Here is a 21,334-nt window from a genome sequence, read left to right as displayed (position 1 = left end):
TGGGAGGGGCCTGGCTGAGGGCTCTGCGAAGCCTCAGGGCTATCCTCTGGAGGCTCTCCAACACCCCCCTCCTCCTCCTCTGAATCGTCCGACCCAACTGTCGAACCCACAGGCTGACCCTGAATCACAACACTAGGTAACACCATCAGCGCTGTATTACCTAGGGTGGTAATGAGACATCTGGAAGAAAACCACCAAACTCAGAGAGCACTAAGGAGCCCACAGTTCAACCCTGTGCTGCCCATATTCTCTTGTTAGTACATTTTTTTGGTTTTTATTCTTTTTTATTTTTAATCTGCTTTGCAACTGACTCGTCTTGGAAACCGCAGCCGCGATGCACAGGTACCGCAGGCTTCGCTGCCTGTGAGGGAAAAGGAGGGAGGCAAGTGCGTCGCGGCCCAAAGGATGCTTCTGGAAAAGGGCGCCTACCTTGAGGGGTGACATCGTACTTCTCTGCCGAAGCGACCTTGATCTCCCTCGTGACCTTGTGCAGCAGCTCCGTCACTTGGACCTGCTTGAGGAAGTCCTTCAGCATCGCTTTGCCACAGCCCCTCAGATAGGCTTCTAAGATCACGGCAAATCTTTGCTGGTAATGCATGGATTGAGCAATCTCGCTTCTCAGGAACCAAAACAGGAAGTGCCCGATTCGCTTGTTCTGTAAAAGGAAGAGGTAGCATCTGAGACAGGGTTCTTCACGGATCTGACGTCTTGCCAATGCATCCACATTTCAGAAACACAGCGCAGGTAGTCCTCAACCTACGACCAAAATTCAGCCCCAAATGTCTGTTGTTAAGTGAGACATTCGTGAATGCACAGTCTTATTGCGCTGAGATAACCCAGGGGTAAACACAGTAAAACAGTGGTCTATATTAAATGGTGGTTTACCTGACACTAGCTACAATATCATACACCAGGAACAAAATACATGCATTTGCTAATACAGCAGGATCCAACATACCACAACTACAGCAGGAAACAGAAGAGAGAGAACACATCCCTTTTATACGAAGGCTCTTCAAGAGACACAGACCCTGCTGGCTCTTAAAGAGACATAGACCCTGCTGAATCATTCCCATCATTGCATCATACATTACATAAGCTGGTTAGCTTTTAAATCATTACCTTGACATGTTTTGTCCCATTTTACAAACTATCTGGCCACAGTGGTTTAAGGGAATCATTACAGGTGTTAAATAAGTTGCACACTTGTTAAGTGAATCTGGCTTCCCCATTGACCCTGCTTGTCAGAAGGTCGCAAAAGGGGATCGCATGACCTCGGGACATTGCGACCATCATAAATACGAGTTCATTGCTAAGACTCTGAATTTTGATCACTTTGACCACAGGGATGCTGCAAGGGTTATGAAGTGCGAAAAACGGTCATAAGTCATTTTTTTCCAGTGCCGTTGTAACTTTGAACGGTCATTAAATAAACTGGTTAGCCGAGGATGACCTATATATCATAGGATCATACGACTGGAAGGGATCTTGGGAGATCCTCTAGTTCAACCCAACTAGAGTCAAGAAACAAGCTTGTAGTGTATATCGGAGGTGGTGACCCTTTGAGAGCTGCATGCAACGAAATTTCCTTTTAATGTGTATGCCGACTAGTGTACATCCAAAGTGACAATAAAGTTATTAAGTTATTATTCTAAGCCAGGGGTAGGCAACCTTGGCTCTTTTATGACTCATGGACTTCAACTCCCAGAATCCCTGAGCCAGCCACGCCTGGCTCAGCTTGGAAACCTCTCCCTTTTCCCTCAGAGTGGTTGGCTCAGGAATTCTGGGAGTTGAAGTCCACAAGCCTTGGCTCTTTTATGACTCGTGGACTTCAACTCCCAGAATTCCTGAGCCAGCATGGCTCAGCTTGGAAACCTCTCCCTTTTCCCTCAGCCTGGCTGGCTCAGGAATTCTGGGAGTTGAAGTCCACGAGTCATAAAGCGGCCAAGGCCTAGGGCAGGGGTAGGCAACCTTGGCTCTTTTATGACTCGTGGACTTCAACTCCCAGAATTCCTGAGCCATCGTGGCTCAGCTTGGAAACCTCTCCCTTTTCCTCAGTGTGGCTGGCTCAGGAATTCTGGGAGTTGAAGTCCACAAGCCTTGGCTCTTTTATGACTCGTGGACTTCAACTCCCAGAATTCCTGAGCCAGCATGGCTCAGCTTGGAAGCCTCTCCCTTTTCCCTCAGAGTGGCTGGCTCAGGAATTCTGGGAGTTGAAGTCCACGAATCATAAAAGAGCCAAGGTTGCCTACCCCTGTGCTGATATTTGTGCAAGAATTACTGCCAAATCCCCGTTTCATCCTTGGTCTGCCGGTTCAGCCAAGCGTTGCAAAGCGGTCCACTCTTCGATTTTGCAACTGTCGTGTTAGCACTCCATCTGATTTAAATCGTTTCCAATACTTACTCTCAAGCCGCGCTTTAGCAGAAACCGAGCTAAGGCACTGTCGTGGTAAGGCTCGAATTTTACAGCCTGAAGTAGAGAAAAAAAGAAGGGGAAAAAAAGTATTAAGGTGCTTTGCTTTAGTTTTTGGGTTCTTATTTGGAATTTCTCCTAGCACGTAACATTTTTTTTCTTTCCTGCATATCATTTTAAAAAAAAAGGCATGTGCAAACATTGAAATTCAGACGGATTAAAAAGTGGGCCAGCAAAACACCTGAAAAAGTGTGAGCTTCATCACTTCAGCCTCCAGACACCACGCAGCTGTTAAACCCCAGGAGATGCAAGTGACACATTTTGAATGAATTTTAGGCAACTGCAGCCAGACACTTTTTTTTCCCTTCCCTCTTAAAATGAGTCTCTTAGGGAGACTTACACAGCATATTTGAGCATCGCTGAGGGACACGCAATAGCAGGGGTCTTCAAACTTGGCCCTTTTATGACTTGTGGACTTCAAAATCCCAGACTATCAGTTCTAGCATCTTCTGATGGACTTTCATCCAAGAACTACTTGAAGTATGAAGTATTACATCCAAGTACTATTTGAAATATTGTCTTCTCCTAGTCACCTCTACCCACCCTACTGGAAGGAGGAGGCAAGGAATGCTGCACGTTTCCCCTCTTAAGGAGGTCCATTTAGCAGGACCCAAAAGAAGGGCCTTTCTCTGTGGTGGCTCCCTCCCTGTGGAACATCATCATCCCCACGGAGATAAGATTGGCTCCCACTTTGACCCTCTTTCATAAGGCCTTGAAGACCTGGTTTTCCCAACGGGCTTGGGGACCCCAGAGTGGGATGGAGACCACCAAGTGGCTTATCTCAGAGGCCCCCAACCTTTTGGGCACCAGGGACCGCTTCCGTGGAGAGAGGTGTTTCCACGCGCCAGAGGGTGCGTGGTTTTGTGCGCTGCCTGCATCTCATGGATGGGGCTTTGCTTGTTTGTGCGGACCGGTTGCTGGCATGCTGTGGCCCGCTAGCGGTCCACAGACCGGGGGTTGGGGACTCCTGGCTGATCTGACTGATTGTTCTCGACTGATTGTGGTGGAGTTATCGCTTTTTATTGTTTCTATATGAGATTGGTGTCTGGCGTCACCGAGAATGAATTGGACGGCCCTATGAATTTTCTCCAATAAATGAATACTAACCACAGACCTCCAGGTTGACATCGGAAACGTTCCTCTAGCTTACCTGAACCAGCTGTAAGAGGTAGTGAAGAACCTCGTCGTCTTCTAAGCCTTCCAACTTCTGCACAGCCATCGTTCTCACGGTTTCATCCGAAAAGTTGCAATCCAGAAGTTGCATCGGCAAGCCGACGTCCAAAGCGCTCTGGTCCCACGCCTCCCTTTTAGCGAGCAGCTGGTAGGTTTCCGCCACCAATTCCTGCTGTCCCCATTTCACTGAACTAAGCAATTTAGGGTACGCTTTCGGGTGCTTTATACTTTCGTACCTGAAGTGCCACAATAATTCTTTGTCTTCGGGGCTGAGCGGGTTGAGCAGATCCGTAGCTATGATCTCCTCCAGCTGTTTCCGTAGCTGGTTTGGCATTTCGATTCTGGCCCTGTCCCCTTGGGGATCTGACGCGATCTTGTGTTTGGGCAAGGCGATGGGGTGGCAGTATTTGTCCAAAACAATCGAAACAGCCATGGAATTTTCTTTATCCGGATTGGTGGCCGAGGTCAGCTTGTCCGCGTTGATGCTTCCTTGCTCTTCCCCCTTGCCTGGAATTTTCCACATGTGAAGCACGTAATCTCCCGTTCTGAGCAGAGAGCGGTGGTCTATCAGCAAAAGGTTGACGTAGTAGAGAAGCTGAGTTTTGTACTTGGGATCAGAAGATGGTGAATCATAGGAATGGAGGTGACCCTTGGTGGACGGTGCCGGAGTTTTGCCGCAATATATTTGCAGGGTGAGCAACGCCCCTTTTGGAAGGTCTTTGATCTTGATGTCAAACTCAAGCCAAACATTCCAAAGAACCTCTTCGGTAAATGGCTTCGCGGTGGTTCTCCTCTGGGAAAGGAGCTGTTGGCCATGTTGAATATTAGCCTCCACGAAGACGGTAAGGTCTGTATTTCTCGGTAAGACGGGGATATCAATGCCGATCACCTTGACCCTGAACTTACGGTTGCAATCCCACAAGGATATGGTGAACACCCTTTCATGATCTTTGCCCTGGATGGTAAGCTGCTCGTGATATCCCGAAACTCCGGTGCAATCATCAACCAAGGGCCATTCTTCTTTCTGAACTTCATCCTGGTTTGGGTCTGGTGGTTCATCCAGGACCAAGTGAATTTCTTCCCCCTTTTTCAGACACTGTCTTATCCAGTGGAAGTTTTTGATGGGTGTCTCTCCTACAATGTACTCATCTCTGCCGTTCACTCTCAGGACAAAATCCAGCTCGCTGTAATCTTCAGGAATATTCATCAGAGACTTCTTCTTCGCCATTTTGGTGAAGAAGCTCTGAAGGATAACCTCTGGGGTATCGTCCACCGCGACTTTAATCTTCTGGCTGGTGGTTCCTCGGTGGATATTGAGAAAAATATTATTGTTGGCAATTCTACTCAGCAAATATTCCGGAAGTGGCTTGGATGTAGTCCAAGAGTGCATGGAGTACAATTTGGGGTCTCGGCAGGATACTTCAATCGTCCGCGGAGTGACCAGCCTACGGCGGGCAAACTCGAGTTCGTCATCGTGCACGTTGCTCACGTCGGTGACGTCATAGCCAATCAAATAATTGAGCTGGCTTTGGAACTCTTGAACTTCCTCGGAGGGGTTGGGTTTCTCAACCACGTGGATCTTGCCCACTTTCTTCTGCAAGACTTTCCAATACAAGATGCAATCCAGGGTCTGTATGATCTGGTGCTTGTCGTAAATTTCATACCACTGGCCCTTCTTCTGATACAGGAGGAGAAATTGATCCGGCGTGATCTTGCGGAAGAGGTCTGAGGTCTGGTGGCCTTCCACTGCCTGCATCCAGACCTGCGCTTTCATCTGCTCGACCGTGCAGTTGGTAGCAACATCGAGTACGATGCTGGTGGTGGGGAAAACAAACTCAATGGAGATGAGCTCCGTTGACGAGAACGCGTTGGCTGTACAGTAGGGCTTCATCCTCCTCCTCCGGCGTCGCTTGTTGTCATCTCTCATAACCACAGCTTGATCGCTGCTCTCCAACTCCATGCCACAGGAAGTCTGGGAAAATCCGACACAATGCCCAATTATTTCTTTTCCCATTGGACCGTGGGAAGTGACTGCTGAGTTTCTGTTGAATACAATCTCAAAAATCATTTTTACACACATCAAATGAAAGCTAATCCAGCGGAAGGAAAGCCCGTTTGAATCTTTTTGATTTCCTTCCCATTAATGATATTTTTTTGAAAAAATAAAAATAAAGATAATAGCAAGTTCTAAGCAACAAGCAGTCAAAATGCCGTCTGTATTAAGCATAGCTTGTGTAAATACTGTTAACTGCCCCCCAAAAGGCAATTGCTAAAATAAGAACAGGGGTATGTTGATCTGTAGCTGTTGGTGTTCTCTAGAGCAGAGGTCCACAACCCTCGGTCTGTGGACCGGTACCGGGCCGTGGCACGCCACCAACCGGCTCGCACAAACAAGCAAAGCCCCATCTGCGGGATGCAGGCAGCACACAAAACCACGCACCCTCCTATCCGTGGAAAAACCTCTCTCCACGGAACGGGTCCCCGGTGCCCCAAAAGATTGGGGACTTCTGCTCTAGAGCTTGTTTGTTTTGTTGCAGACATTTCATTACCAAACTAGGTAACATCATTAGTACTAATAAGGAGTGGGAATTCCTCTGATTTTATATTCTAGTGGCTTACTGACAGTAAACAACAGCCCAATCAAGGGACCGTCAAGACCACTCCCACCAACACTGTCAGGGCAAGCCTCTAATACAGGGGTCCCCAATGCCCCAGTCCGTGGACTAGCACCAGGCTGCGGCATGCCAGAAACAGGGCCACGCAAACAAGCGAAGTCCCATCCGTGAGATGCAGGCAGCATGGGAAACCACACCCTCTCCGGTTCACGGAAAAACCTCTCTCCGTGGAACTGGTCCCTGGTGGCCAAAAGGCTGGGGGCCACTGCTCTAGTATATGCCCAAAAGTTGTCTATATGGGAGAGGGGAACGGGAGAGCTTAGAATGATGCAGTCATCAACTTTCCGAGCCACTGCCCAGCTGCCACTCCAGTGGGGGTACAAGCATTTTCCCCCATAACCTCCTAGATCTCATCCCCACTGGCCTCCCAAGAATGTTGTCTCTTCTATGCTGCGCCATGGTGGCGCAGTGGTTAGAATGCAGTACTGCAGGCTAAGTCACGGCCAGCAGTTCGATCCTGACCAGCTCAAGGTTGACTCAGCCTTCCATCCTTCCGGAGTTGGTAAAATGAGAACCCAGATTGTTGAGGGCAAGAGGCCGACTCTGTAAACCACTTAAAGAGGGCTGTAAAGCACTGCGAAGTGGTATGTAAGTCTAAGTGGTATTTTCCTTCCTTCCTTCCTCTCTCCCGCTCTCATTCCCTTTTTCTCATTCTCCTTCCTGGTGGCGCAGTGGTTAGAATGCAGCATTGCAGGTTAACTCTGCTCACTCCAAGAGTTCGATCCTGACCGGATCAAGGTTGACTCAGCCTTCCATCCTTCCGAGGTCAGTAAAATGATAACCCGGATTGCTGGGGGCCATAGGTTGCTCTGTAAACCACTTAGAGAGGGCTATGAAGCACAGTGAAGTGGTATATAAATCTAAGTGCTATTGTCGTCCCTAAATAGACCCTGTTTCTGTATAAAATCTGAAGCATTTTAAAGCACCGCTATTTAAACAATTAATCTTTAACACGTCACTTGCCCTGTAAATGTTATATATATATATATATATATATATATATATATATATATATATATATATATATATATATATATATATATATACACACACACACACACACACACACACACACACACACACACACACACACACACAAAATTTCAAAGACAGCATCTTCGCCAGTTGCAAAGAGAAGAGAAAAATTATTCTGGGGGTGGGGGGAAACTGGAGTATTTTTTTATGTAACTAAAATAATTAACAGCGGCCTGCCTAGATTAAATCAAAACTCATCCACTCCAAGGACACCAGCAGCTCCTACCTAGAGAAAAGACTTTTCAATGTATTTCCAACAACGTACAATATATTTGAGATCACCCCGACCAATGACGAGGGTTTAAAAATTGTCTTATAATTTCCATTTTCTCACTATACCAGACGAAATGAAGGCTAACCCATACAAGCTATTTCGATTACTTCCTCCTTAATTAATAAGGAACTACATTACTTGCCGGGTGTTATTTCCCCCACTACCACCCAAAAAAACTTTAGATGCTGCGATGTTTTGTTTTTTTTTTTCCTAACAAATTCTTCCCCATCTTTTTAATCTCAGGAAGGTTTCGGAGCAAAAGATGAGTAGAAGCCAAAAGCCATTTCAGGACTCCAGAAATTATTGGGTAGAATTGTTAAGTTTTCCCCAGGCCCCAAGGAAAAAAAACGCGAACTATTTAAAGAGAGATATTTACCTGATTGGGAAGCAAGAGTTGCCTTTTTGCAGAAGCCTCATTTGTAAAAGTTTTGAATCCTGCCTATTTGAAAAATGGCAACAGTTCACAACACGGAAAGTTGCTGGTTTGTGCTAAGATGTTCTGTTTTTCTGGCTTCCTTTCATCCACCGAGGCAGCGGAAGTCTTATAACCAGGAAGGAAGTTTTAACCCACTTGGCTATAAACAAAATCGTTGACTTTTTTTAAAAAAATAATATTTTTAACGCTTTTCCTGTTAGAACTGTTAAACAGACTTTTGTTTAGTTGCAACCATTAAAAAAAAAGAAAAAACGAGGAACATACTTCTGAAAAAAATGCAAGAGGGACCATGCCTTAAAAGTTGCTCAAGAAAGGAAAATAAAAATAAAAATAAAAAAAATAGAAAACTCATTCATTCAGTCTGGATGAAAAGAGTAGGCAGTTTTTATTCTGCTTGATAATTATTATTCTTAGTTCCCGAGGGTTTGCAAACTCTCTGACTCCGAGGAAAGCAGACAGCAAATGGGTCTTCAAACATGGCCCTTTTATGACTTGTCGACTGGCTGAGGAATTCTGGGAGTTGAAGTCCACAAGTCATGAAGGGGACATAGTTCCCCTCATGCTGGCTGAGGAATTCTGGGAGTTGAAGTCCACAAGCCATGAAGGGGCCATAGTTCCCCTCATGCTGGCTGAGGAATTCTGGGAGTTGAAGTCCACAAGCCATGAAGGGGCCATAGTTCCCCTCATGCTGGCTGAGGAATTCTGGGAGTTGAAGTCCACAAGTCATGAAGGGGCCATAGTTCCCCTCATGCTGGCTGAGGAATTCTGGGAGTTGAAGTCCACAAGTCATGAAGGGGCCATAGTTCCCCTCACGCTGGCTGAGGAATTCTGGGAGTTGAAGTCCACAAGTCATGAAGGGGCCATAGTTCCCCTCACGCTGGCTGAGGAATTCTGGGAGTTGAAGTCCACAAGCCATGAAGGGGCCATAGTTCCCCTCACGCTGGCTGAGGAATTCTGGGAGTTGTCCACAAGTCATGAAGGGGCCATAGTTCCCCCACGCTGGCTGAGGAATTCTGGGAGTTGAAGTCCACAAGTCATAAAAGGGCCAAGCTTGAAGACCCCTCCCAGAATTCCTCAGCCAGGCATGCTGGCTGAGGAATTCTGGGAGTTGAAGTCCACAAGTGATGAAGGGGCCATAGTTCCCCCACGCTGGCTGAGGAATTCTGGGAGTTGAAGTCCACAAGTCATAAAAGGGCCAAGCTTGAAGACCCCTCCCAGAATTCCTCAGCCAGGCATGCTGGCTGAGGAATTCTGGGAGTTGAAGTCCACAAGTGATGAAGGGGCCATAGTTCCCCCACGCTGGCTGAGGAATTCTGGGAGTTGAAGTCAAGTCATAAAAGGGCCAAGTTTGAAGACCCCTCCCAGAATTCCTCAGCCATTCTATTCTATTCTATTCTATTCTATTCTATTCTATTCTATTCTATTCTATTCTATTCTATTCTATTCTATTCTATTCTATTCTATTCTATTCTATTACATTCTACATTCTACGTTCCACATTCTATTCCTTACTCTACTGGAGGCTACATCTACGTCTACATCGGATTTTTTTAAACAAAAGGACAGAAGTGGGTTTGCAGTTGCCGGTTATGTTTTGCTTTCCAGATCAGCCATAAACAAAGTTGCCAGGCGGCAACACACTGACACAACAAGGGTGGAGAACGCAGCACATTTCACCATCCTTATTGGTAAAGGGCTGGCTTGAAGGTGACCTCATCCTGGCCTTGCTCCTAGTCTCTCCTCCTCCTCCTCCCCATCTTTCTCCACCCGCCCTGCGGGGTTCTCTTCTGCCTCGTCTTCTCCAGAAGCCCTCAGTCAATCAAGGAGATCAGCAAGTGGCAGCTCAGGAGAGGCCCCCAAACACAATAAATCAAAATGGAATCTGGAAGGCACCTTGGAGGTCTTCTAGTCCAACCCCCTGCGCAGGCAGGAAACCCTATCCCATTTCAGACAAATGGCTGTCCAATCTCTTCTTAAAAACCTCCAGTGTTGGAGCATCCACAGCTTCTGGAGGCAGGTAGTTCCTCTGGTTAATTGTCCTCACTGTCAGGAAGTTTCTCCTTAGTTCCAGGTTGCTTCTCTCCTTGATCAGTTTCCATCCCTTGCTTCTTGCCCTGCCTTCGGGCGCTTTGGAGAAGAGCTTGACTGCCTCTTCTTTGGGGCAGCCCCTGAGATATTGGAAGACTGCTATCAGGTCACCCCTGGTCCTTCTTTTCCCCCAGTTCCTGCAACTGTTCTTCACATGTTTTAAACACCAGGCCTTTAATCATCTTAATTGCAGTTTGCACTTTTTCCCCCAAAGTCTCAACATCTTTCTTGTAATGTGGTGACCAAAACTGGATGCAGTATTCTAGATGTGGTCTTGTTGTTGTTGTTAGTTGCGAGGTCGTGTCCGACCCATCGCGACCCTATGGACAATGTTCCTCCAGGCCTTCCTGTCCTCTACCATCTTCTGGAGTCCATTTAAGCTCACGCCTCCTGCTTCAGGGACTCCATCCAGCCACCTCATTCTCTGTCGTCCCCTTCTTCTCTTGCCCTCCACCTTTCCCAGCATGAGGCTCTTCTCCAGGGAGTCCTTCCTTCTCCTTAGGGGGCCAAAGTATTTGAGTTTCAGCTTCAGGATCTGGCTTTCCAAAGAGCAGCCAGGGTTGATCTCCTCTAGGACTGACCGGTTTGATCGCCTTGCAGTCCAAGGGACTCGCAGGAGTCTTCTCCAGCACCAGAGTTCAATTCTTTGGCACTCAGCCTTTCTTATGGGCCAACTTTCACTGCCATACATTGCAACTGGGAAGACCATGGCCTTGACTATACGCACTTTTGTTGACAGGGTGATGTCTCTGCTTTCTAATGTGCTGCCTAGATTTGCCATGGCTTTCCTCCTGAGGAGCGTCTTTTAATTTCTTGGCTGCAGTCCCCATCTGCAGTGATCTTGGAGCCCAGGAACATAAAATCTGTCACTACCTCCATTTCTTCCCCATCTATTTGCCAGGAATTGAGAGGGCCGGATGCCATGATCTTGGTTTTCTTAATGTTTAATTTCAACCCAGGTTTTGCAGTCTCCTTCTTCACTCGCAACAAGAGGCTCTTTAGTTCTTCTTCACTTTCTGCCATTAGAGTGGTATCATCTGCATATCCATGTGGTTTTACTAGGGCTAATAGTAACAAATACGTCACTCGATTTGGAAACCCTCTTTGGAAACCATGTGAATCTGCTACATGGATCCACCAGATGGCAAACCGTGTGGCAGTGCTAGCCAACAACTAGTTGCATGGATCAGGAAGTGATCTGACCACAGGTGAAGGTGATGGAGCTGGCCGAGATGGCAACCTGGGCTGTCCTAATTAAAGAGAAGAATTGAATCTAGTTTGGTTTCCATCTGGAAACCACTTCTGGATTTTGTATTGAACTCAGAAAAAATATATATGAAATTTTCATTTCAGGTGTCGATGACCAGAATGTTGCAGAACTGGCTTGAAATATTTAGACCTTTAAAGCAAAAAGGGGAACGCCGTGACTTTTTTTTTTTTTTGCGCTGAAAAACGTAGGAAGTCACTAATTTTTTTCCTTCCTTTTTTTTTTACTTCTTTCAGTGCATCTGTTCTCTCCTGGTTATTCTTAAATCTTTTGTTTCTATTTGTATTTTATCTTATAATAAAAAGGGAGGGGGAAAAGGTGGCCACAATTGGAGACTTAGTCCTATCTCCTTCACATCCAGATCCAACATCACCTGCTCCAAAGCAAAAAAAAAAAAAAACAAGGTCTAAGGCTCGCACAAATAAAAGTGTTGGGCCAAATTTTGCTGCAGGTTCATGGGCATGAATTCCTGAGTCCACCGGAGCAAGAAGCCTTGGGAACCAGCCCATTGCCAGGCACAGTTCAGAAGATGTATTACTCAAGCCTATTCACAAGAATTTAATCAACTAACCTTCGATATTTAATTGGCCCCCAGATTAGGGCCAGCAGAATTCAAGAGGATTGGATTTAGACCTTTGTGGCAACATGACAAGTCTAGGCTGATGACTCGCTTAACTCTCTCTCCAGTTCTGCCTGCTCTTCTCCTACTACACCTATATACCTATCAATAAGTCCCAAGAGTTCAGAAATGGACCCTACCAAGCAGTTGGTTGGGTGATATAGTAGCAGGATGTCCCTGTTGTCCAGCTTAACACACAGGGATTCGCACTCTGTCCCTTCAGGAGCAAAGACTCCCCTAAGATCTCTCTATCCACCATCTCTGCTCCCTTTCCTTGGAAGTTGAGGCTCCTGAAAGATCTGAAACCCAGTTTAGAAAGTTACCGTGGCCTAAAATCAAACTCGATTACACCACTACAACCATGCAGCTTTCTTGGCCTCACCCGGAAAGTGGATAGCCGCTAACATCTTCCAGGTTGTTTGTCTGAATCTACAGCCGTGGCATTGCCTGGTGGCCTCCACTCCATCTGTTGAGCTTCCACCCAGATTAGCCAAAATCAGCTCAGGGCTGCCACCTGGTGGGGCTCTCCTGCTGAGCGGCAGGCAGCAACCTTAATTTGGAATCACTTTTTCTAAGGTGAAGATTAAAATGACAGTTTAATCTGTTATCGGCTAGTTCGCCTTCACGGTCAGCTACGAATGCCAGAACAAAAGCCGAGCTAATTTAATAAGCATTCTCGGAATTACAGCCCGCAACCTTGGTCTGTTTTGGAAGTCCTCCATTCAAATAACAACCAGATCCAATCATGTTTATGAATGTCACCCAGACTAGGTCAACTTTCGGGCGTAGACAAATTTAACCTCCCACACAGGAATCAACAACAGCCAAAGCACCTCCTTCAGTTTAACCTTACCCAAATAACACAAAGGTTAGGCCATCCTCGTTCCTTTCTCTCCGCCTGTCCCCCACCCCACCCCACCCGCTGCCTTGTTGAGGGCTAGCCTCTTATCCCTTCCCTCTTTATTTATTTAAAGATGGGTATCTGTTACAATAACACCCCCCCAGGCCTGCCTACACCTCTTAGTTACGCATAGTTAGAAACATAAAAGTTAAGTAGCGTGAGCAGACAAGCTAAAGCTAATACACCAGTTTTGTTTTGTTTGGGGAAAAAAGAACAAATTAAATACACAGCGGGAAAATTTGTTTGGGAAAATTTGTTTGGAAGGAATTCAGGAGAGGGCTGCGCCACAAGAAGCTTTTCACAATACAGGTGGGGCAGCCAAGGAAAGAGCTTCTACCTACAGAGATCAAACAGTGGGCAATTTTGCATAGGAAATGCTGTCGGTGTAACACAATTAACACCCCAAGAGCAATCCACTTCTGGAGTGTATTATCCACACCATGTCTGGTTTCAGCCAGAGGCGCTGCCAGCAATAAAGTGAATACGCTTCTCAATTCTTCAAACAACTGTTGGCAGATGGTTCCTCCAGCGAGAATCTGTAAAATAAATCTACGTGGGTCCCCTTGTTGGGCCAAAGGAGCAATAGTCCCATCCAAGGTGAAAAAGACAAAAGGGCCTCAAGCCCTTTTCCAGTGTCAGCGATTAAAAACAACACGGACGCGCGCACACGCACACACATACACACATTCACACAAAAGGCAGGCAGTCCTTGACTTACGAGCACAAAGGAGCCCAAAAATTTCTGTCGCTAAGCGAGACATTTGTTCAGTGAGTTTTGCCCCGTGGTATGACCTTTCTTGCCACAGTTGTTAACCGTGCGGCACTCGCTAAGTTGGCAACACGGTTGTTAAGTGAATCTGGCTTTCCCCATATTGACTCTTCTTGCCACAAGGTCGCACGAGGTGATCGCCGGACGCCCCGGGACACGGCCACCGTCACAAATGCGAACCAGTCTGCCAGGCTCCTGAATTTGGATCACCTGATGGTGGTGGTGGGGACGCCGCAAAGGCCGTCAGTGTGAAAAAAAGTTGCAAGTCACTTTTTTCATTGCCGTTAACTACCGGCGGTCACTAAACGAACTGCTGTAAGTCGAGGACTACCTGGATGTTAATGTAAGGATCAAAGGCCCACCTAGAAGTTCTATCACCACCACCAGACAGATGCCAGGGAAGTCCACAATCCAGATATAAATCCAAAATGTTCAAGTCGTTGGTGTTTAAAAAGTATAGCCAGGCTATCCTGACCACCTTTTCCTCCGTGAGTTTTACAAATTCTCCTTTTAAAGATATCAGCCTTCCAGGGCAAATACTGTCTGTCACTCATTTGCCTGTGGAGAATCACCTATTATTTAATTTCGCCGGATAATTCCAATGCGGTAAGAGAAGCAGGAACAGCTAGCTATCCTCTTCCTTCCCCCCAGGGCAGGTGCTCAAAATCCACACTGAATCCTATAACGCTCACGTAATCGTCGACAGCTTCCCCGTTCATTTTCTCAGCGACACCCCTGCGAAGTAGGACAGTGCCTCTCTCAGGGTGCAGATGAAGGTGGGTGGCAGTAAAGACTGGTCCAGAGCCCATGGACCCTGAAGACATCCTCCTGGATATGAGACACGGCTTGGATACTGACAGGGCAGCAATAAATTGATTCTTTATTGAATTATTAAATTACTCAATTTATTTATTTTCTAGTCCTCCAGGAGAAGGGCAGTATATAAATTAAATTAATAATAAATTAATAAATAAAATAAGAATTTTGGAATGACAGGGAGTTATTACCTGCAACCCAGTGGAAATATATTGTTCACTCCAGCATTTTTTTTCTTGTTTATGTAACACACAGATGCACGCGCATGCACACACACGGACACACACACTTGTGCGTGAACATGCATGCACAGGGCAGTTGTCTAAACTTGCACCTATTTGTAAATCTTTATATCAACATTATGGAAGTATGACTTTGCCTGCCTGCCAATCTATCCATCTGTCCATCTCTATCTATCTATCTATCTATCTATCTATCTATCTATCTATCTATCTATCTATCTATCTATCTACCTACCTACCTATCAAATTTATTTACCGCCCAACTTACTACAGGATAACTTTAATGCCTCGTGCAGGGGTGCAAATTGTCTTCACCCCACAGAGTGGCTTACCCAGAAATTTACAGCCCCCTCCCAAAATCCATTCTCCAGGTCCAAATCCATGGCCCGCAGCTTCCAAGGATGGTCCACCCCACGCGAACTATATGCAGTTTCCCTGTTGATAATCCCGAAGGACAAAAGAAAACCCCACAGCCTGAACCCAATTATAAAGAAAAAAAAACAGGTCAAACCAGAGTTACACCACTAAAGTTCAACTACTAAAGTTCAGCTATTTCCACCAGGCCGCCCCCATCCCAGACTTATGTCCAAGCTGAGCCCCCCCGCCACAGGCCGCCTGTGTCCCAGACTTACATCCAAGCTGAGTCCCTCCAGGCCGCCTCAACCCAGACTTACGTCCAAGCTGAGCCCCCCAGGCCGCCCCCATTTCAGACTTATGTCCAAGCTGAGCCCTTCCAGGCTGCCCTGACCCAGACTTACGTCCAAGCTGAGCCCCCAGGCTGCTACTGTCCCAGACTTACGTCCAAGCTGAGCCCCTCCAGGCCACCCCAACCCAGACTTACGTCCAAGCTGAGCCCCCCCCAGGCCACCCCAAACCAGACTTACATCCAAGCCAAGCCCCCCCAGGCTGCCCCGACCCAGACTTACGTCCAAGCTGAGCCCCCAGGCCACTACTGTCTCAGACTTACATCCAAGCTGAGCCCCTCTCCCCCAGGCCGCCCCGATCCAGACGTACATCCAAGCTGAGCCCCTGCAGGCCACCCCAACACAGACTTACATCCAAGCCGACCCCCCCAGACCTCCCCCATCTCAGACTTATGTCCAAGCTGAGCCCCTCCAGGCCGCCCCGACCCAGACTTACGTCCAAGCCGAACCCCCCCCCCCCTCAGGCCGACCCGACTCAGACTTACGTCCAGGCTGACCCCCCAGGCTGCTACTGTCCCAGACTTACGTCCAAGCGGAGCCCCTACAGGCCAGCCAGACTTACGTCCAAGCCGAGCCCCAACTCAGGCCGACCCGACTCAGACTTACGTCCAGGCTGACCTCCCAGGCCGCTACTGTCCCAGACTTACGTCCAAGGAGAGCCCCTCCAGGCCAGCCAGAGTTACGTCCAAGCGGAGCGGCGGCGGGGCTGCCCTTCCTGCGGGCACCGCTCAGAAGCTCCTCCGAGCCCGGCGGGCAAGGCAAGGAGGAGGAAGCCGCCGAGTCCGCAGACGGCGCCGTCTCCCCCGCCTACCCTCCCCGCGGACGGGGCTCCGAGCTCAGCCCCGCGGTCCCGGGACGAGCGCGGCCGGCCAGCCCGGCTCCGGAGTCCTCCCGGAGGGCCGCGCTTCCCCCGCTCGGCCTCCCGGCCCGGCCCGCCAGCTGACTGGCTGCAGGCCTCGCCCGGCGCGCCGCCGGCTGGGCAGGAAGGGCGGGCGGGCGGAGCAGGCGGGGCCGGGCCGGGCCGGGAGCCGCTTCGCTCGGGGGCCGAAGCGGGCGCGGCGGAGGGCAGGAGAGGAGCCGGCCTGGACTTCGGGTGGACTTTCCGCATTTCCTTACCTGCCAACTTCAACGGTGTTTTTTAAATAAATTTAATAATAATAATAATAATAATAATAATAATAATAATAATAATAATAATAATGATGATGATGATGATGATGATGATGATGATAATGATAATGATGATAATGATAATGATAATGATAATGATAATGATAATAATGATAATGATAATAATGATAATAATAATAATGATGATAATGATAATAATGATAATGATAATAATAATAATAATGATAATGATAATAATGATAATGATAATAATAATAATAATGATAATAATAATGATAATAATAATGATAATAATAATGATAATGATAATAATAATAGCAATAGCAATAGTAGTAGTAGTAGTAGTATTGGAAGGGACCTTGGAGGTCATCTAGTCCAACCCACCACCCCCTCTGCCCCAAGCAGGAGACCCTACAGGGGTGGGGGGGGGTTGGACTTGATGACCTCCAAGGTCCCTCCCAATTCTGTTATTCTAATTCAGATAGTCCCCAACTTATGGCCACAATAGAGGAGCCCCCAAGATTTATGCTTTAATAATAACAACAACAATATAGCAATAATAATAAAGTTGGAAGGGACCTTGGAGGTTATCTAGTCCAACCCCCTGCCCAGGCAGGAAACCCTGTAGGGTCTCCTGCTTGGGGCAGAGGGGGTGGGGGTGGGGGGACTGGACTAGGTGACCTCCAAGATCCCTCCCTATTCTGTTATTCTAATTCAGATAGTCCTCAACATACGGCCACAATAGAGGAGCCCCCAAGATTTATGCTTTAATAATAATAACAACAACAACAATATAACAATAATAATAAAGTTGGAAGGGACCTTGGAGGTTATCTAGTCCAACCCCTTGCCCAGGCAGGAAACCCTGTAGGGTCTCCTGCTTGGGGCAGAGGGGGTGGGGGTGGGGGGACTGGACTAGGTGACCTCCAAGGTCCCTCCCAATTCTGTTATTCTAATTCAGATAGTCCTCAACTTACGGCCACAATAGAGGAGCCCCCAAGATTTATGCTTTAATAATAATAACAACAACAATATAACAATATAAAGTTGGAAGGGACCTTGGAGGTCATCTAGTCCAACCCCCTGTTCAGGCAGGAAACCCTATACCATTTCAGACGAATGGCTCTCCAGTCTCTTCTTAAAAACCTCTTAAAAATATCTTAGTGAGAAATGTGTCTAGGGAGTTTTGCTCCGTTTTTACGACTTTTCCTGCCACCTTTGTTAAGCGAATCAGTGCGGTTGTTAAATTAGTCACCTGGTTTGTTTAAGTGACTTTAAGCCCCACAATGACTTTGCTGGTCACAAGGTCGCAAAAGTGGATCACATGATCCCCCGGGACACTGCAACCGTCGTAAGTATGAACCAGTTGCCTACAAGTGTCTGAATCTTGATCAACCATCATAAATATGAGTCAGTAGCCAAATATCTGAGTTTTGATCTCGTGGCCGTGGGGAGGTTGCAACGGTCATAAGCGTGAAAAAAGTCACTTTTTTCAATGCTGTTGTAAATTTGAACGGTCACTAAATGAATCATAAGTTGAGGACTACCTCTAAAAAGTTGCACAGACAGTCCTCGACAAAAGAACTATTCGTTTAGTGACCATCTGAAGTTACAAGGGCACAGACAGTGAGAACAATTAACCAGTGGAACTCCTTGCCTCCAGAGGTTGTGGGTGCTCCAACACTGGAAGTTTTAAAGAAGAGATTGGACAGCCATTTGTCTGAAATGGTGTAGGGTCTCCTGCCTGAGCAGGGGATTGGACTAGATGACCTCCAAGGTCACTTCCAATTCTGTTACTCTGTTGTTTTAAATTTCAAATTAAATTTAAATTACTGCTTTAAATTCCACAATTTTTTTAACAAGCCATAAACTAAAATGGAGCTATCCAGCTGATATAGAAGCCACCAAACTCCTTCCAGGAAAAAAAAAGTGTTTTGAAAGCAACAATAAAGATTTGATCTCCCTCTCTCCTCCCTCTCCTTCCCTCTCTTTCCTCTCCCTCCCTCTCTCCTCCCCCTCTCCTTCCCTCTTTCTCCTCCCTCTCCCTCTTCTTCTCTTTCCTCTCCTTCCCTCTCCTCCCCTCTCCTTCCTCTTTTTCCTCTCCCTCTCCTCCCTCTCCTTCCCTCTCTCCTCTCCCTTTCCCTCCTCTCCTTCCCCTCTCCTTCCCTCTTTCTCCTCCCTCTCCCTCCTCTCCTCTCCCTCCCTCTTCCTCTCCTCCCTCTCCTCTCTCTCTCTCCCTCCTCTCTCCCTCTCCTACCACTCTCCTTCCCTCTTTCTCCTCCCTCTCCCTTCCTCCTCTCTCCTCCCCCTCTCCTTCCTTTTTCCTCTCCCTCTTCCTCTCTCCTCCCTTTCCTTCCCTCTCCTCTCTCCCTCTCCCTCCTCTCCTTTCCCTCCCTCTTTTCTCCCCCTCTCCTCTTCCTCTTTCCTCCCTCCCTCTCTCTCCTCCCCCCTCCCTCCTCTCCTCCCCCCTCCTTCCTCTTTCTCCTCTCCCTCTTCCTCCCTCTGTCCTCCCTCTCTTCCCTCCCCTTTCCCTCCGTCTTCCCCCTCTCCCCCCCTCCTCCCCCTCTCCCTCCTTCTCTCTCTCCTCCCCCCCCTCTGCTCCCCCCTCTCCCTCTCTCCTCCCCATTTCCCTCCCTCTCTCTCTCTGTCTCTCTGTACGTGTGTGTATATTGTGCTCTGTACAATGCCACATAGACAGCTGAAGAATTAATATGCAAGATTGAAATCCAAGGTCAGATCTGTATTATTCAGAAAGGACGGGATTGAACTGCCAAAAGACACTGAAGCTGTCACAGCAGCTGCAGTTTAGCTGGTTGATTCTCTTTGAGGATGACCAAAAACAATAGTTTTGAAACAAGTGAGTTTTTTTTAAAAAAAAAGATGATCGCTGTAAAGTTGCGTGCTTCACACAGAGACGGACACAGAGCTGGGGTAAAGATGAGTTTATTCTGAACAGAACGAACTGGGGAAACAGGGAAGCCTGGCGAACTGGGGAAACAGGGAAGCCTGGCATCTATTTGTACCTGCCCAGGTGGATGGCATCCAATCGGTTCAAACCTGGGCTTCCTGCCAGTGCAGGTAACAATGGGTGTAGATCCTGGCTTCCCACCAGGCTGACCATGCCTGGGGCTATCAACAGCTTAAGTCATTAGGCTTATCCTGAGTGAGCAGTCATCGCCTGGAGCTGTCCAGCCCCTCTGCTGATCTGCACCATCAGCCTCCTGCTGTGCTGTCCTTTGTGTATGCTGGGAGGCATACACTGCACCCGCTATATAGACCTGACCACGTGCCAACTAGAAGAGGCATTTGCTTCTTTAGAACATGCATCTTTAACCACCATTCTTGTCTTAGGGCAATTACCAAAGAACCACCCAATGGATTTACCAATAGATGGGGATTGTCAAAGCGGTGTCCATTTATTTGTCCACTGGTTTTGTTACATTTGCAAGGAAGAAAGCTCTTAGAAGTAGTTCTCATTTAGCGACTGCCTCGTTTAGTGACTCTTTGTAATTGCAACAGTGATGGTTTGGGACCCTTCCAACTCCGTATTTTGCATTTTGTGAGCTTATAGATGGGAAGACAGACATGGGCGCTGACTTTTTTTATTTATTAATTTTTTAAAAAAAAAGAATCGTCAGAGAGTGACATCTACTGGACAGGTAGAAAATAAAAGAGTCTTATTTAGCTATTACATCTGTCAGAAGGTTAAAAAAAATCTGTGTAGACACCCAGCATATTTTATATTTTATTTTATTTATTTTCGTGTATTCATCGTACAAAAAATTACCAATTCAAAAGAGCAAAATGAAAAACAAATGAAAATGGGAAAAAGATCGTAGGCAGATCAGGGCACTTAACGCACTTAGTAACCTCTTAAGGACCTTTTAAATACGGAGTGGGGTTTGCAGAAGTGAATTTTAAAATTATAACTCTGCAAGTTAGTAGCTGAGACCACTGAATCGGGCACGGTATTCAAGGCTTTGGCAACTCTGTTTACGAAAGTTAAATTTTTTACAACTGAATTTAAAGCAGTTGCTTGCATGAGTTACACTATGGTTAAAACTAAAGCAAGTCCTTTACAAGTAAAACTTTACTATGTACAATTTTGCATATAATAGTTAAGTCTGACTGGAAGTTTTTGCGGTTCTAAGCTATCTAAACCAGGAATTTTAAGCCTAGTAGCATAAAGTATTCTATTATGGACAGAAGAGTCCAAGACTTTTCTTGTAAAATACCATACTTCTGAAGCAGGGGTCTTCAAACTTGGCCCCTTCATGACTTGTGGACTTCAACTCCCAGAATTCCTCAGCCAGGCACGTTGGCTGATGAATTCTGGGAGTTGAAGTCCACAAGTCATGAAGGGGCCAAGTTTGAAGACCCCTGTTCTGAACTCACTCAATTGTATTAATGTAAAATATGTGGTAAGGATTCCAAGCAGTTGAGCTGTATTCTAAAACTGGCCTAACGTAGCTCTAGTAAGCAATACCGTATTTGCAGGGGGGAAAAACACTTCATAGAACTAAATTAATAAATACTGTATCTGCATCTGTAATTAATAAATACTATATCTTGGTTTTTGTTGTTTTAACACCTTCAAATCTAAATTTTTACTGGTTATTTTTGTAACGAGTAACATTAAAAGAACTGTTCGTTATTTTTAAAGCGATAGTAGCAGTGATGTTCAAGGGGGAAACAAATGAATTCAAATCTGCACGTAATAAGAAGTTTCTA

At 46.7% G+C, this 21,334-nt stretch overlaps 1 protein-coding gene across 3 annotated transcripts in view; it reads right to left on the bottom strand.

Moving 5' to 3' along the window:
* Nucleotides 1-16,073, bottom strand: part of PIK3CG (phosphatidylinositol-4,5-bisphosphate 3-kinase catalytic subunit gamma) — a 30,112-nt gene extending 14,039 nt beyond the window's left edge. For 2 of the 3 annotated variants that reach the window (XR_014492915.1, XM_083366240.1), the window contains exons 1-4: nt 8,007-8,603; nt 3,624-5,618; nt 2,405-2,470; nt 430-655 (exon numbers count right to left, since the gene is read on the bottom strand). Coding sequence is in view for 2 of the 3 variants with exons in the window: in XM_083366240.1 (XP_083222366.1) it covers nt 430-655; nt 2,405-2,470; nt 3,624-5,606 (2,275 nt within the window). In the remaining variant the exon portion in view is untranslated. Of the gene's footprint in view, nt 1-429; nt 656-2,404; nt 2,471-3,623; nt 5,619-8,006; nt 8,604-15,998 lie in introns of those variants that run through there. The other variant, XM_083366241.1, reaches the window with a different exon arrangement.
* Nucleotides 16,074-21,334: the final 5,261 nt, after the last annotated feature.

This window comes from Vipera ursinii, assembly GCF_947247035.1.
Source record: "Vipera ursinii genome assembly, chromosome: 6".
Classification (NCBI taxonomy): Eukaryota; Metazoa; Chordata; class Lepidosauria; order Squamata; family Viperidae; genus Vipera; species Vipera ursinii.
The sequence above is the reverse complement of the archived record's forward strand: the minus strand, read 5'-3'. Positions and strand labels throughout refer to the sequence as shown.